The sequence below is a fragment of the Melopsittacus undulatus genome, chromosome 6, assembly GCF_012275295.1.
Source record: "Melopsittacus undulatus isolate bMelUnd1 chromosome 6, bMelUnd1.mat.Z, whole genome shotgun sequence".
Lineage (NCBI taxonomy): Eukaryota > Metazoa > Chordata > Aves > Psittaciformes > Psittaculidae > Melopsittacus > Melopsittacus undulatus.
Window position 1 is genome coordinate 81422458 of NC_047532.1, and position 17550 is coordinate 81440007.

General features: G+C 47.1%; 1 protein-coding gene across 3 annotated transcripts in view; it reads right to left on the minus strand.

Moving 5' to 3' along the window:
• Positions 1–13604: 13604 nt before the first annotated feature.
• Positions 13605–17550, minus strand: part of GAB3 (GRB2 associated binding protein 3) — a 59411-nt gene continuing 55465 nt past the window's right edge. For 2 of the 3 annotated variants that reach the window (XM_005148287.3, XM_005148288.3), the window contains 4 exons: positions 16389–16491; positions 16290–16292; positions 15027–15140; positions 13605–14047 (listed from right to left, as the gene is read on the minus strand). In XM_005148287.3, coding sequence (XP_005148344.2) covers positions 13931–14047; positions 15027–15140; positions 16290–16292; positions 16389–16491 — 337 coding nt within the window. In that variant the 3' untranslated portion in view covers positions 13605–13930. The remainder of the gene's footprint in view (positions 14048–15026; positions 15141–16289; positions 16293–16388; positions 16492–17550) is intronic. The other variant, XM_013128843.3, reaches the window with a different exon arrangement.

The following is a 17550-nucleotide window of genomic DNA, read 5'->3' on the forward strand; positions in this document are numbered from 1 at the left end:
TCTCATTTGTCTCACTGCCCTGTGTTTACTGTAGGGAGAGTGATGAAGGCTTCAGAAAGGAGACAGGAAACATAGTGCGGGCATGGATGCATATAAATAGTGCTGGGGAGCTGGAGGAGGGAATGGGATGTTTCTGGGCTTCTGCCATGACTGAATGACACAGATGGTTTTCCAGGGAAATGAGTGTTTTAGTAATGAGTAGTGAGTGTACTTTGGGCTGGCTGCACCTACAGACCCAGGAATGCAAACAGTTTAGCAGCAGGTTTGTCAATAAATGCCATCTGCTCAACAGCACTGAACCCAAAACACTGCAGAACCCACCTTACCGGTGTCTGCTGCTTTGCCAGGTAGAGGTGAGAGAAAAATCACTGCTGAATTAATATTTGTAAGTACTGTGATGGTGACCTAAGGATTACAAAACCTCTATATTTAGTCAGACTTGTTCAATCCCAGCTTAAACCTGGGAGAGTTAAACTGCTGTCGTTAGCAGTGGTTGATATGAGATGGGAGCATCATTTAAAAAGCCTAAAACCAGAATGGGTTTCAATGCTAGTTGGCTAATTCTTACCTGAGCAGAGACATAAGGGAAAAAACCCTACACACTGTTGACCAGCTTGGATTTATGGGTAGCATGTTCTGCCAACCTCTTAATGATCTTCCTTTCCCTCTTTCTGAGTTGTGAAATGCTGATAAGAAGTTTAGCTCCAGAACTAGGACTCTCTAGAGCTAAATTCATCCAAACCTTGCATAACTGCAGAACAGGAGATGATCAGATCATGAGTTTGTCATTGGAGACTGCCTGGCTGAAGCTCAGACTCAGCGTGTGTGTGTGAGTTGGGTTTTTAGTGCAGGATCAGAGAGAATTCCAGGGAGGGAATAGTTAAAAAGGAAAATGTAGTGTAAAAAAGAGAAACAAGAAAAAAAAGTGAGGGTGCAAAGGAAGATGAGTGCTGAGGAGTGGAGTTCATGGCACGTGTTCTGTGTGGAAGGACAGAAGTGACCTATAGAGAGGAGGCATGGAAGAGATGGGGGAAAAGTTCCTCTGCTGCTGAAGTCTGAACTCATAAATTGCTGATTGTATAGCAAGGGGGGAAAGAAAGAGGAAAAGAAAGAAGGGGAAGGAAAAAACAATCTGGAGTTATGCTGCAGTTGCAAAAGTGCTGGGAGGCAGAAGGGCACGAGGCCCATGGCTCCTGCAACAAGCAGCTGGCTCCCATTCCTACCCACACACTAATCACATTCCCTGAAGGTGTATTCAGGTGTATTGCTGTCAATAATGACACACTCAAGAGGATTTCTGTGTTATTTCTGCAGTACTTCCCTGTAGCAGTGTTCTTCCCTGTAACACCCTCCTGCTTGGTGAAGCTGGGTTTTTTCACAACAAACTAAATACTACAGTGTGAAGTGATGGGTGTGCTATGATTCCTTTAACCTGTTCCAGTCTGGGCGGTTACTTTATGAGTAGGCTTATGAGGAGGGTTTTGAAAAGCAGGAGCTGAGTGAAGAATCCCATGCAAATTCAGGCTCCGAAGCTTAGTCTTGGAAGATTAGTCTTGGTTTAAGGAAGTCTGGGGGGAGAGCTCTGTTTTGGTTTTGGAGCTGTCCCAGGACAAGCCTTATTTATTTGCCAGAGCCCTGCATGTGGTTGTGTATGTACACGTGAGCAGTTCTGATATGCCAGCAACACAGCCTCCAAACACTTAGAGCACTGTTAATGGAGAACGATCTTGTATTAAAATAAGCTTAAAGCAGTCATGGAAATTACAGCCTGGTGGGCATTAGTTTCATTCAAAATAAATAAATGGGAACACAAAATGACAGCAAACATGAGACATTTGGTTAATGTCTCATGAGTAAATAGAGACAAAGCTGCAGAAGTCTATGACAGAAAATCTTCCACCTTGAAACACAAAATTCCTGGAGTGTCAGTGCAATGGAAGACAAGGGCAAACCAGTACATACTGTATCTAGACTTGGGGAAAAGGAAACAGAAAGGAAAAAGACATGGGCAAATGAGCAAAGCACTTGTGAAATGCTCTCAAGGCATCTTGCTGTGTTACTCAGACCTGCTCACAAACCTCTGAAAAGCTGATCCTGAAAGGGAGAACTGGAAGTAAATGAGAACAATAGAGTTACAAGTGTTTAGAAACTGAAATGGTTATTTGCATTACCTGTCATCACTGGTGCAGCAAGCACTGAGTCAATGCCATTGGAATACAGTGATCCCAAATCAAGGAGATGGATTTTTTTACGCAAGACTACTTTTTTCATCCAAGCTAAAATGAACCCAATCAAGATACTGACAACACCAAGAATTTAACCAAAACCATTCACAGAGGTAGCTGAGAACACTTAGAGACAGATGAAGGGATGGCCATGGTGGGGGAAAGAGCTCGAACTGGTGTGGCACTGGGTGCTGCGGGATGGATGGGATGGCTCCCGCAGCCTTCCTGTCCTTTCACCTGTTTTTGTGGGAAAATGCTGGCTCCAACAGACAGCCCCATGTCCCACAGCACTAGTAAATAAACTAGTAAATAGCTTTGTTTGATTTCATGCCTGGAGACTGACTGTGTTCTCCAAGGCTACAGCCAACCCTTGCTCATAAGACATAAGAGAAACCGCACACTGCAAATGTCCTAACCACAGGAAAACTTTAATGGGAGTTCACACTTCATTAAACAGCAGCAAATCTGCATGAGAGAGAAGCCCTGACTGAAGAGTGGATTTTCTGGTGTCTAATAAGGCACAGACTCACGTTAAGTTTCTTCCCAGGGTGTAATTAATCCCGATGCCTCCTTTTGCTGATGACCTAATGGGTGGGTGCTTTTCGTGGGCACCATCGGTCAAGCTGCCCTTCATGGTGCTGCTGCCAGAATGACCTGCATGGGTTGGGAGTGTGGGGCAACGGCCCAACCTCAGCCCAAGATGAGCTGTGATGAGTATTGCTGTGTCTGGGAACACCACCCTGCATGGGAACCGTCCAGTGACCACAAGAGCCCATGTGCCATAGGAAGAAACCAGCCGTGTTAATGTGCATGGCTGCCTGCCTGCTTCAGGAGGTTAGAAGTGGTGCAGATGTCAAGGACAGGGTCTGCAGAGCCTGCATGCAAACTGACAGCACTGGGAAGCAGAGCTGTGGAGCTGCAGTGGGTCACAGCCCCTCCACCTTAACACTGCTGGGTGTTGGCATGTTCCCACCCTGTGGCTCCTGCACACAGGGCAGAGCAGCCCTGTGCCTGGGCACAGCCAGATATCTGTTATCTCCTGGGGACAAGGAGCCTGAGGCACTGGGAGATACTAATATGGAGGCTGACCTGTGTATCCAGCTCATCTGGTGCTCAAACCTCCATCACACTGCATGTCTGAGCAGGACCTGCATCACTTGGATACAGAGCTGCAGGGTCACTGCCATCGCTCCCATTCCAGCACAGCGCTGACCGGAATGGTGGTATCCATCTCTGACAAACCAGAACCAGTGACTGATATTGCAGTAAATCCCACTGGGAGCACATGAACAGGTATGAGTGAAATCTGGCCACCAACACCTACTGACCTGAGTAGGGAATAGAAGCAAGGTCATTACAGGTGGCATCACTGCCAACTGCTGTAACACATAGCTCAGCTTAATCTTCCAACCCCAATGCCAGGAGCCACAGCTTTGGTTCAGACCTGCAAGAAATTGGTAGCAATACATTAACAGCAATAAAACAAAACTATAAAAGTAGAAAGTTGTTTTCTGTTCTCCCCATGTGCAGCTAAAACTGAAGTCACCACTGCTGGCTGTGTTTGCAGCATCCCCTTCACAGCACACACTGCCAGTGGTGGTCACATCTGCCATAGGGCAGCCCTGCATGGGAGGAGGTGGCAGAGAAAACAAGCATTTTCCTCTGCCTTTCCCCAGCCTGCCTGCTCTGTCAGCACAGGGAAGGAGCTGATGGTGTGCACACAGACTCCAGATTGTGGCACAGCGGAACAGGCACAGGGCAGCGAGGCAGAAACCAAAATAGAAGCTCTGTTCTCCCCACAGGAATGGCTCCAGGCTGGCCCCCACACACCTCCAAGAGTATACACATATATATGTCCTCAAGCTATATATATGCACACTATATAGATATGAATAACTCTTATACAGATTTAAGTGTGCTTGGGTTTTAATTCCAGTCCATACTATTTCATCGGCAGCCCCTTGGGTTAGGAGTCTTCTTCATATGGGTTGTGAAGTGAAGAAGAAGAATGTGGGGAAGGCATCTGGCAGCACGAGGCCTGGGGCAGCATCTCCCTGCTTGCCGGCCATCCTCAGGCTCTCTCCTGTATATCTAACTTGGTGCTACAGAATAAATTTACATCATAAATCCTGGCTTACTTTGGTAAATCCAAGATTCAGGTTATTTGGGCTGGACCTCATGGACCTCCACAGTGGTCACTGCAGGGGCTGGGAAAAGGCAGCTGCAGGCAGTGACTTCTTCAGTCTATTTAGCATCAGCAAAACAGCCCTTGGACTGATTTCATTACCAATGAGCTGCTGAAAACCACCCTTTTGTGAAGAGACATCCAGGTGAACTGCTTGTACTGGAGGGTCTACGTCCAGGATTTCCCTCTGCTTTGCACTAGGCTGCACGAGTTACCCCTGGTCTCATTTCCCTCTGCCATGAAAGCGAGCAGAAAGAGCAAGAGGAATACAACTGAACTCCATCCACTTTCAGTCACATCCTGTGGCAACAGAGCTGTGTTTACTTTTCTAAAGAAGAATGCCCTCTTCAGCACTGTGGCATAACATTTGTTTGGGGACTTCCATGAAAATGACTCCAAACAACAGGCAGAGATTGACCACTTCCCCTTGAGAGCTTCCACATCAGCCTTTAAGGAGGCAGCAGTGGTGGTTCCTCTTTGCCTTGACAGCAGCAGAGATTCGTTTTGAGGTTACCTGAGACCGCCAGGTCCTGGCGCTGGCTCTCCCCTCTGGCTTTGCCTTGTGGTGTTTGCTGAGGCTGGTTACTAACAAACCAGCAATCCCAGCACAAAGTAGATCCTATAACAAATCAATATCTTTATGGGGGCTGTTCTGTCACAAAACCAGTTTCCCTTTTTCCCCCCTTCCTGTTTGAGGTGACAGCTGCAGCACCACACATGATGTGAGCAGCAGATGAGAGGCTCTAGACCTTTTGAAGGACTATTATTTGCATGCTTCCCAAGGCAAAATAAGAGGTAATGTTTTGGAATGTGGAAGCTGTATTCCCCTGAGCTCCCCCCCACTCAGCTACAGATGTGTTTGGCCACCTCCTGCACATCCTAAAGCTTCTGGCAGCCTCCTGTGAAAGTGTGACTGAAAGTGCTGGAGGCTCCTGGGCTGTAATATCCCTGTGTGAGCAGCAGTGAGGTGTTGGGCACAGCAGGGTCAGGCTTACTTCTGCCCAGCACCATCTCACCCTGTGCCTAACAGCCTTTCACGCTGTGTTTCTCCCCTCCTGCCCTACCCTCGGCCCTTTGTACCACGACTGGTGCAGAGGGAAGGGAGCACAGCCTTGGGGAGAGCCGGAGTGTGGTTTGACAAACAGGTTGCTCAACCATGGGTTGAATTAACTGCTCCATCTCACACTGACTGGCGCTATGCAGCACTGGGAAGCCTTTGCAGCAACGTTTTCTGGTCAGAGGACCCCGCTTGGCTGTGGTGCAAGTGTCAGAGTTATCAGGGAAATCTGACTTTTCAGTCTTTTCTGACCTGCGTTCACAATCAGGTGAGTGGTATTAAGAAAGCAGACCCCAGTTCTGCACAGTATCTGTAGGCAAGGCTTAAAGCTTGGTGTGACTTTTGTGTGCCTCCTCCTGAGGCTGCAGGTTTCCCTCCCCGTGATACACTGGTGAGAGGAGCAGAGGGAAATGGGCAGTAGAAATAAAGGTGGTTGATGAGCTTTGTCTGTCATTGAACAGTCAGAGCTGCTTAGAGGAAAGCAGTCTGGAGAGGCATATGGATGGTGAAAAATGCTCTTGTGCTCTATGTAAACACGGGGGGGAAACATACTGATGTTTCTGGAGTTATTCCAAACACTCATTTTGTGCACAAGGGAGGTTCTGGATGTGCTGATTGTGGAAATCCATCTATTCTGTCTCCCTGTCATTTTACATTACGTGTTATGCAGGTTTGCTCTCGAGCTGTCTCTGCTGTATCACTGCCTGGAAAGAGCCAGACCCTCCTCGCCATCCTGTGTGTGTGCACATTGCTTGTGCTGACCAGGCAGAAGAGGATGGGTTTCCTTTAGTGGCTTTTCCGGATGATTTCTGACTAACTGCAGAAGATGAACCTTCCTTTTTTGCACAGCCCCCTTGTAACCAGCCTGCATCCTCCTGCCCTGCTGACTGCCTCATCACCATGGACACACACCAAAGGACAGACACCTTTTCTGCTGGGAAGCCCTCACCTGTTCTGGGGAGCTCCATTGGCCATGTCAGTATGTCAGGCTTGGTCAGTCCACAACCTGAATGGACATACCTTAGATGTGAATGTCGGAGGGCTTCCCACTCCCATGGCCAGGGGCAAATCCTTCAGTCTCTGCCAGTCTGGGTCTCTGGGATCCCAAGAGGTCAGGGTTGAGGCAGCAGTGGAAGGAAGTTGAGGGGGTCCGTTTGTCCCTGCAGCCTGTCTGTCTGTCCCGGGGCTGTGCTCACACCAAGGTGCAACCACAGTAGGATAACACAGCCCCTGTTTGGGCACGTCCTGAGGCACTGCAGTTGTGCTCAGGGCCTCTGAGCACCCCCAGATGTGGAAGGGGATCCCCCCTGGATGTCCCAGGGGTGCAGGCACCCAAACCCCACCAGGACTCCCGTTTAAAACCTTGGATCCCTTTGCCTGGCAGCTCCCCGGAAGCTGCATTAATACAAACCCAAAGGGCTCCTGAAGCCTCAGAGATGTTTTGAATCCCATTATTGCTCAACCCCATCTATCTCTGTAGAGCTGTACATGTATCTCTGTCAGGCTGTACAAAAGGTCGCACTGAAAGCTCTTCCTGAACTTTGATCTGGCAACCTAAAGGCAAAAGCTGTGTTTGCCTTCTGGCAGCTCCTCCAGGGCTGGCAGACACCTGCCAGCGCTGCCTGCACTTGATGTTCTGCCTTTACCATCATCCTGTAGCTCTACAAAATGCTCTGTGCCTTCCCAGAGCTCTGTGCTGCTCATGGGGGAAGGAAGCTAAGCAATTACAGCAGCAGAAACACAACCAGGAGTCTCTAGATAGCAGCTTCGTCAGAGGCGATTCCAAGCAAAGCAAAGCATTTTTGAATGAAGGAGCAGAACAAAGTGCAACAACCACCACCATAAACACATGCAAGAACACCCCCAAATTGCACTAAGCTTTAAGGCCCTCAGTGAGAGCCCACCAGCAGAGCCAGGGCTTTTCAGGCTCTTACATGGTAATGAATTTGCCAGCGCTGAGATCCCTGAGCTGTCAGAGCAGGACATGGGGCTGTGTAACAAAGAGCTTATGCTAAATCAGATGTGAAAGGAGAAACAAATATCAAAGCAGAGCAAAACAGAACAATGAATGAAAGGTTGGGTCACTCCCTGCTCACTCCTGCATTACAACAGGGCCCGGCATCAGCTCCCAGGTGGGAAGGGGCTGAGCCTCTGCCAGATGCATCCTTTGTGTTGAAGCACTGGATGTGGTGCTGCTTGACACCCAGTGTGCTCCTATAAATATGTATAAGCAGTAGACCAAAGCCCCTCTGCACTCTGCTCTAAACTGGGAGAGGAGCTTTCAATGCTGTTTGATGGGGAAATGCAGATCTTAAGACCTGTCAAAGCACAGCGTGCTGCTGCATTACCTGCTGATGGAAGGGCAGGACTGGGACTCCACAGACCCAGGTTCTGTCTCTGCTGATGCCATCAGCACTGGGAGTCACTGTCCCCCAAAACACACATGAAAACCAGAAATGAAGTCCAAGTCCCTTCTCCCTTTGCCAAAGCTCTTGGGGATCTGACGGTGAGAAAGGAGATATCACCACTGTGGCCCAAGACCTGTACCCTTGTGTTGATACGGCTCCCAGTGTGGAAGTGATTACACAGGAATGGCCATTTTAAAGTAATGCTCTATGCATAGAACCATAGAATCCCAGACTGGTTTGGGTTGGAAGGGACCTTAAAGCTCATCCAGTTCCAACCCCCTGCCATGGGCAGGGACACCTTCCACTAGACCAGGTTGCTCCATCCAGCCCCATCTAATCAGACCGAAGCAATTGCACTCTTAAGCAAAAGAGTTAAAGAGGCACAGGGGCAATGGGGAATTGCTCTTTTGGAGGGGTTTGTGTTTTGTGCCCCATGAAGATGACCTGAGTTTGGTACCTGGGTGGCTGCTCTGTGGTTTTTTGCTTCAGGGAACTGTTTTACATGGTTTGAAATGGCAGATATGAGCAGAAGGGCTGACCTCTACCAAGTGCTTGCAGTCATACTTTTTGTTATCAGGTTTCCCCCCTTACTTCTGGTATCTAATCACCACAGTTTGCACAGAGGTGTGAGAAGTCTGAGAGCTTCCTGAATGTTGTACTGCTTCATTTCAGCACAGAGATCCATTCCTTGGGGAGGGCTGGCTCCCATGGGCCACACAGTCCCTGCTTGTGAGGCTGCTCTGGGACGTGCTGTGACAACCACCTCTGCTGCTCTGGGAAGTACCCTGCGGAGGGGACACGATGGGACATCATGGCAGGAGAAGTGGTGGCTCTGGCTCACCTCGGAGGGTCTGGAGGCTGGTGCAGGACAGGGAGGTCTCTCCTAGGAAGCACTCTCTGCTGGAGAAAGGACATGGGAGCAGCCCGTGAACCAACAGTCAGCCTTTATCTGACCTTCTGTTTGCCTGACCTGCCCTGCCTGAACACAAATGTCACCCAGTTCCTTTGTATCAAGCCCCCAGGCATAGGCTTATCTAAATTACACGTGTCTGTGCTTCTAGAGCCAGGCAGCCAAGTTTCCATCAATGGCTCTCCAAGCACTACAAGTCCCTCGATTCACCACAGTGGGTATTCAGCCAGGTTACAATGCATGCAGATCCAAAGGTGACACTTGCCTGAAGCAATAAATAAACCATCTCTCAAACTGCATTGCTGGGTAGCAGCTAGGCTGGCTCAGCTCTGCTCCAGGGACTGCCTCCTTTCACCTGCCCCAGGAGGTGCTGACACAAGCTCAGGTCACAGCTTCACCCTTGTTTGTCACGTCACCTGCAAACACTCTTCCTGACACACAGGTGTATGACATTCACTGGCAAATTTGTTTGTGCATCCAAATGGTTTATGTGACCAAGTCACAGACTAATAAGAGATTTAGACAATGGAAAAAGCATTAAATGAAATATGGCGTTTCCCCCATGAGTACCTTTGCTTTTCAAATTAGTTAAAGCTCACAGCTACATTTTATATTAATTTATTAGAAAAAAGATACACAGTTTAATGTGCAAATATATACAACAAACATTACAATGAAACATGAGGAAGGCGAGCTCCTTCCCTCTATCAGTGACTTACTCCTTTGTAACAGAGATGACTGTTTAATGCTTCCCCACAGATTTACAAATACAAAAAATGTATAATGCTTCATTTGCACAAGACAAAAGTTTCTTTTGATTTGAACAAAAAATATTCTGGCTTTGACATGGCAAAAGTTTGCTATTTTGGTGGCTTTTTTGTTTGTTTTCTTCTTAAAAACCTGAGCAAGTTTTGCGGAACAGGAGAACAAAGGGAAGGCATTGCCCTGTGCCTCATTCTCATCACAGCATCCGATGGTCTTTGAATTCCTAAACCACTGACCATTCAAGTGAATGCAACTCCAAAGTCTACGTCTATAATGCAATTAGTGACATGGAAGGGAGCAAGCGCTACCATTGGCAAAAGTGAGCTGGGTGACAACACTGGGCTCGAGTTCAATGGTGATTTCTCAAGTATTCCTATCTGTCAGGAAGGAATTTTACGCTGCCTCCTGCAAGAAAGGAATTATAAATGGAAATGAAGTTCAGACCTAAAAGCAAATGAGTCTTGGATCCTGCCATGCCTTGCTCAAATGTGCGATGACTGAAAGACTGCAGAATAAGGCCATATTAAACCCAAACGGAGTAAAGACCTTGGGAGTGTGTATAACTCCCAGTAAGTACTGAAATCCTTCTCTCTCCACAAAGGAAGTTCAAACCAGATTGGTTTCTTTGTGATTCTTTAGGATGTATTTCAAGCAGGTGCTTGACACAGGCTGTTTTTATATTCAGTGGCCATAGACAATGTCAGTAAGAGATCCATCTCACCCTGCTTTCTTCCCTCCCATGCTGGGGTGCTGGCATACCAGCTCACTCACCAGCTGTGTGGAATCCAGCTGATCACCCTGACAGCAACCACAGGACTGACTTGGGTTCTTCCACATCATCCTACAACCGAGCATCATCTGACAACTCCACAGAGTGACACTTACAATTAAGCAAAAGCTTTTCTGCTCATTTAGTGCTTCATTTCAAAGGAGAAACCCCAGTACTGCTGGACAAGGCACTACGAGTCCTGAGCTGTGCAATGCCAGCCCTCCTCAGCAGACAAGGGTTTCCTCAGGGTGTACTGGCTACCCCACACTCATTTAGGTGCAGAGCCTCTCTCTGCATCAGCTCTTGTAATACTTCTTGAAGAAATACATGCAAATAATGACAGAGCAGACCCACAGCAAGAAGCAGACTCCACCAGGAGTGTGCCTGCCTGGCCCCAGACCAAAGTGTACAGTTCTGGACTACATCTTCAGACACGATGCTGTCAAAAGCTGACTCGGTTTTCAGGTGCTGCCACAGGTTTTCCTTCCTCTGTGGCCAAGGGCTCAGTATTTAAGAACAGGCTTACTGAAGCAGTGACTCCTTTTTGCTCTGTAACATCACTCCTCTCCCACCTACACGTTCCAGGAGCGCTGCAGTGGTTGGCAGCCCACAGGGATGTCAGGCATTGCTGTGGCCCCATTCACACCAAAATCCTTCATGATGGGGTGGCCACCAAGCAGATTTGGCCTTTACCACTCTCCCACCATCCTCCTCCTCTAAAGTATTGTGGAATTTGACTAAAACAAATGAAGAAAAGCCTTGGGGGAGCACTGCTCTGCTTCCAAACCCTTTTTGGGGGGGTATTTCTTTAATTGCTCCTGTTTTGTGTGTTGTGCTTATGCAAGAATGCAGGGCACGGACCCTGGAGCAGAGGGCAAAATGGACCTTACATGAAAAAACTGAATAACCCCCAAATCTAACTTTTAGTTTAGAAGCGAAAGTTAGGAACCAGTGAGCAGCACTTGATCAGGATAAGAGTGCACTGGGGGCAAGCAGGGGACACATGAAGTTGAACAGAGGCCATCCAGGTCCAAGGATGCCAAGCTATATGTTTATGTCCTTTTTAGGGAAAACATAATGCCAAAAGAGCTCTTTCTATCCTAAACTTCTGAACAATCCCGTAGCCAGGTTTTCCTAAGTTTATATGTTTGTACAATAAACTGGAACAACTAGTCAGTGCTCTCCGGTAACATGGTGGTTTTGCACTTCACACAGTTTTCTGACATCATGATAAGAAACTTTCCAATCAAACAGGAGCTGATTTGTGTGTTATTGCAACCCGCATTGGACGCTGCCATCCCATCACTTGGCAATTCGGGATCTGTGGCAGCATAGCATAATTTTCCCTGTCCTTTGTGAGTGCTTTTTGTCCCCTATCTCTTAGCTGGTCTTTTAACTCTTTTAGTCCTGTATGCACCAGAAGCTTCCAGTGACATTCATTACTAGCACCCCTTGAAAGCAAGGCAACTCTTTGGAGCAGGCAGGCAAACACCTCCGTCACTGTGGCCCTTCCTCACTTCCCCTCCAGCAGCTCTGCAGACGCAGCTCCCGCTGCCTCTCCCCAAACCCACTTCCCCTGCAGCACCACACCCAGGGCACTGCTGCTCAGAGCTCTCCTAAAGCAGTGTTAAAACAGAACAGTTGGGTTTTCACATGGCAAAGTTTGCACCAGAGAGACAAGATTTATATGGAGAAGTCTGAATTCTTCTCAAAACTTATATGAACATTAACTTTCATTTTAGAGCTTTGGGGAGGGGAAGAGAGGAAAGGGGGAAACAGAGTACAAAGAAACAGCAGCTCAGCTATCTGCAGTATAAACACCATTTATCCGAGCAGCTCTAGTCCAGGACACTTTACGTCCACAGGCCTGGGTGCCCAGTTTGCCCCAGTCAGTAAAGGCGCTGGTGAACCTCATTGTTCTCACAGGGTAAGCTGATAAGAGCCTGGTCACCAGGGATCCCCAGCTTTGCGATTGCGCAAGCAGCAGCGAGACTTGCAAGCACTTCAGCTCTCTTGAGGTAGGAGGAAAACGGTGTTTGTGTCAGCGACGCTGCCTCTCCCAGCAGGACGTGTGACTTGGATGTGTCTCTCAGCCTCCCAGAGGGCTCACGGGGCTGAAGCAGAATGGGTGCAAGGAGGGCAGCAAGCAGGAGCCTTGAAACGCCGGTGGTTTCTGCGATGACATTTCCATGACCTCTGTTTGGTAAATCAGCATTTTTGGGATGTCAGATTACAGTAACACATGTGGCAGCAAGAGGCACGTCAAGGGAGGCCAGGGACTGGGCACTGAAAGAGGAAATCTTGCGCAAGGTCCTAGCTGTCTGTGGGTACTGACAGGATCAGACCTCTTATGGCTAGTGGGGCTTATCTACACGAACAAAGTCAAATCCAGTGTGGGCCACCCAGCAGTACTGCGGACTTCCATGGATCAGGTGTCTGTGAACTACCTTAAGGTGACATTTGCAGCCAAGCTTTTAAGTTAAGAATGTTATAAACTATACACATTTGTGATCCTGAGATAGTGCCTGTAACAAGTCCCAAGGTAGATAAACTTCCTGAATCCAGAGGTCCTCATGCTGCGTAAGCGCATTGTTTTATGCTGGCAGGCCTGCTGGCCTCTCTTGGAGAACACTGCACTTCCTCATTCTCTTTTTTGGGGGGAGGGAGGGTGGGTCTAGTGAAACAATCAGTTTGAGGGCTGCTACCAGCAATTCCAATGGCATTTCTTCTGCAGTTCAGATGAAAGCATTCTTGATCCTTTGCCAGTTTTCCCAAGACTTGCAGAAACAGGCTCACAGCTTCTCTATTTTTTGGCCAGCCAAGAGCTGTGTGCCTGTAGCCTCCTGCTAGAGGAGCAGCTGTGCTGGGCTGTGCTGAAGATGCTCCTCAAGATAGGGGAGAAAACACCAGTAGGGATCAGACAGAAAGGCAACAAGTATGAGCCACAACAGAGAGAAACTTAACATGATGACCGTCGTCCAGAGGGTCAAAGACCATGAGTTCCAGTCCCATCGATATATAGTCCTGTTTTGAGTTTCTGACAGCATCAGCTCAGAGTCAGACCCTTTAAACCCAGGGGAAAAATATTTTCCAACATTCTCTTTGCTTAGGAACTGTATATTCAAAAAGTCCTTTTTATTGTTTCAGTATTTTAGCCCTTAGTTGATTAGTCACCAACACCTGCCAGATGCCCACTGCTGTAAAAGCACTCTGAGCACCTGCAGTATTTGTAGGAATATCAAAAAATAGCTTTTAGCAACTAGGAATTATGCAACAGAGGGAGAAGGCAGGACTAACTAGATTAATGCAACATGTAGTGGATTTGTTAACATTAAGTGTATGACTCGTCGCAGAATCATGCCAGAAAATGGTACCATGTAGCTTACTGGTAAGGGCAGTAAAAAGGGTAATGCATTAATCATCAGTGAACCACTCACTCATTCAACACACTATTTCCAGCTGAAATCAAAGGTTTCCATTAAAAATGCCGTTCGTCTACAGAGTGTAGCATCTCACAACTCTCTCTGCCTTTGAACTCTACTGTGATAGCTGCTTCATTAACATTGTGGTTCCAGTGCAAACAAAAAACACCCTCTCCAGATCATCTTCCTTTAGACTTTCGATTGCCTCTCATCTGTCCATTCCTGCTTAGTGTTCTGTAAAGCTTGAGTCTTCTGTTCATCTACCTGGACATAGTCCACTCTCTGCTCTTCAGAGAGAAATGGTTTCTGTGGGAGAGAGTTAAAACCAACATATCAGTTTTTGGGTTGAAAAGAGATGCTAGTTAAACTTGTCTTGATTTTCTGTTTTCACTTTCCCTTGTTCCTTGATTGCTTCACTTCACCTTGAAGCTCACAGTGACATCAGCTGACAAAAGCATTGCTTTACAGCCTGCTTTAGCTATAATTATCCATCTGTCTCCCTGTCACTCAGCCCAGCACAGCGAGCAAGGGAAACATGCTGTTCTGGCTATTTCCATGCAGACAATCATTCCCTTCTCATCTGAGTGATCCTGCTGCAGGGATAACCTAACTGCATTTTAACTACAGGGGGGTTAAATAAGGAACTTTAGTAGTCTTTTGCATCTAGAAGTATTAGCTGATTGGGAAAATGATGTAAAATGGCCCATACCAACCACAGCTTATCACTTTGCAGTGGTACCTACCAACCTCCTGGGCAGGTTCTAAGCTCTTTGGAAGAAGAAATGTATTTTCTCAGCATGGCTAAGGAAATTGAAATGCCTTTGGTGATGCAAGAATAAGGATGTACATTTTGCCATGTTATAAGAGATGGTACAGTTTTACCTTGTGAACTTATCATGGGCTGTAACTTGTTATGGCAGAGAGACTGGGGGGAAAAATAGTATGAAAGGGTTTGTGGAGACTTGATGAAAATGAAAGAGAATGTCTAGATCCTGCAAGCACCGAGCAGCTTGTCCACAAGCTCTCTTGGCTGCACATCCCAGTGCAGCCTCGTGCCCTCTGCTCGTGTTAATGACCACATGAGTCACGCTAAGGACACCTTGTTAACACCCTAATAGTGCTTTTATTACATTAATCTTGAGCCTGCCACAAGTGCAGTCAGCTGGAAACACAACTGGCTTCATCATGGCATCTAGGGCACCTAACAAAGTGTGAATCTCAGGCTTGTTTTCCTCCCAACAGACAAAGAGACAGGAGGCTGTGGGGTTTTTCAGATGTCTCATACCTTCTGTACAGGGGATGGGGAAGCAGAATTAAAATCCAATGCTAAGTAATCAAGGTTAGATTTCCTTGTCCATGGAAAAGCACCACTGTATGGAGATGTTGCCTGTCTGTGTTCCTGTCGGGAAAGAAGAGAAACACTTAAGGCTCTTAAAACATGATCCTAAAAGGAAGTAGGGCCACACTGTGAAGTGGGAGACTCATCTGGCAGAACACAAGTGAGAGGAGTCAGCACCCATGTAATTTTCTATGCCAAGGGTGCCATTTGGTGACTAACCACAGGGTAACATTGACTAATTGCAGGGTGGCATAAAGAAATGGTGAGAGCATTTTTCTCCTGGGTATTATGGCAAAACAAGCAACCTGGGCTGACCTTCATACAATGTCACCAGGAAGGACTTGTGCCCAGTTTCTCACCCCAAGGCTATGGAAGGCTCAGATTTGCATGGGTGCCCTCTTAACCATCACTGTTCAATGACTTGAAGAGATGGTGATAATTCTGTTCAAATCTAGGAACTGAAAATTAATCTCAGGAAAATCACAGATGACCACAAATGTACAGATGGTTTTATTTGACTAGAAAAACAAATGGGGAGTAGTTACAACTGGAACTGCCCTCCTGAGCAGACCTGGCTTTAGTAGAGGTGTGGTTAAAATCTGAGACTATAGTTCATAGAGACTGTGGTCAGTTTTGCAGTATGTTGCTATAGCCACTGCTGCTGGGCTTTGGTTCTGGAGCCAGATCTGTAGACACTGGCTCAGATCAAGGGATTTGTGATCTATTTCCACCTAAAATTCAAAGGAAACTGAGATTCTGGTCTTTTTGCAAGATACGGCTAAAGAGTGAATGAAGAAAAGGAAGCCACAAAGCCAGATGTTCTTCTTTCATGGGATGGGAAGTGGGGTTAGTGCCACCAGCCAAAGCAGAAGCAATAAGAGACTTTAATGGGAGTTCTGTTTCTGCACAATATTTGGTGTGTTCCTTTAGGAAGTGCACTAACGGCTTTCTGTCATTTCCTAGGAGACTTTGCGGGGCACACTTTTAAAAGGTGAAAAGATCTGATTTTCCTTTGCCTTAATGAGTTCTCATGTAAATATGGCTGATCCCTGTGATCTCTTGGAACTGCTCAGCAACATTCGTGGGCGAACAGCTGAGTTCTGCAGAGCAGAAGAAGGGCTCCCCTCATCTCTCCGTAAATCGGTCTCACTGTCTTTGCTTTAAAACCATTTCATCATTTTTTTAAAACACAGAAGGCAAAGGACAAACCTCCTCAACATTTTTCCTTAGAAAACAAACTTCTGCATTCTCCATCAATGTGACAGAGCAGAATAAAGCAAAGGATGGCTGTGTGAAAATGAAGATTACCATATGAATGTAACTTTCTTCCTCTTCTCCGGAAACTGAATTGGCAAATATTCTTGCTGAATTAATACCGTCTCTTTCTGGTGAGATAAAGCTCATTCGATTGCTATGAAGAAAAACACAGGAGAGGTTAAGGAAGCATCTTACAGATGCTCTGAAATGAAGCCAAAGCCTGACACAGTCCATATGGTGAATAAACTCACACTAACGCTGCAGCCTTTATGGAGAGGATGTCCAAAACCACTCCTTAGTTCTAGCAAAACTGTGCTATGTGGCTGTATGTTGATATTTTTCCCCTGGGATTGATGAAATCTTGTCATCTCTGATATGACAGAAAGCATAAAACATTTGAGCAGCTCAACAAGGGGCCCAGGGACAGATATCATTCATTGGGGTAATATGTGCCAGTGGGGCAGTCGCTCAGTTGTGTGGGTATCCACATTTCAGAGACAGATGTGAATTAAGCAGCTACCGGAGGTGCATGCAGAGGAACTTGTCTGGCTTTGAACACAGTACAAACACATGCGGCCTGTGCTATGGAGAGGGCTGCAACTCAGCCCTTGTACCAGGAAATCTCTTCTGCTAACATAACTGCCAGAGGTATATTGTGAGTAAATTATTGCAGGCCAGCACAATGGGGTTAGTTGTTAGGAAATTAGATGGCCACTTGGTGCAGCATGAGCAGTATAATTCCTCTGCTTTATTAGTTCCGGGCATACTTCTTATTTTAGTTTTGTTAATGTAAAACATGCAAACTCCCTCTGAGCTCGTTATCCTTCAGCACTCTGCACTGTGTCAGCACTAATTAACCACAGTGCTCTGGCAGGGATGCTTGGGAGGCAGGCTACTGGCTTTCCCTAACAGGCAGCACGCAGGACTGAAGGGCTTAACCAGCTTTGGACTATACAGCTGAGAGAGGGGTCTGCAATGAGAAAACATCCATCTCATGTCCCTTTTGCCCTTCAAGTGACTACCAGAGGCAGGGCAGTGGAAATGCCCTGTCTGGCACTTATGCTAGTAAGACTCCGTGTTTCCCAGAGTGCCTGGGGTATGCAGAGAAGGCTGATGGGAATTCTGGCTTTTGCATGTAGCTGGCTCTTCTGTCTGCCTTTCCCCACAGTGCCAAGATCCCCCAGCCAGCAGGCTGCAGCCCTCCCCTACTCAT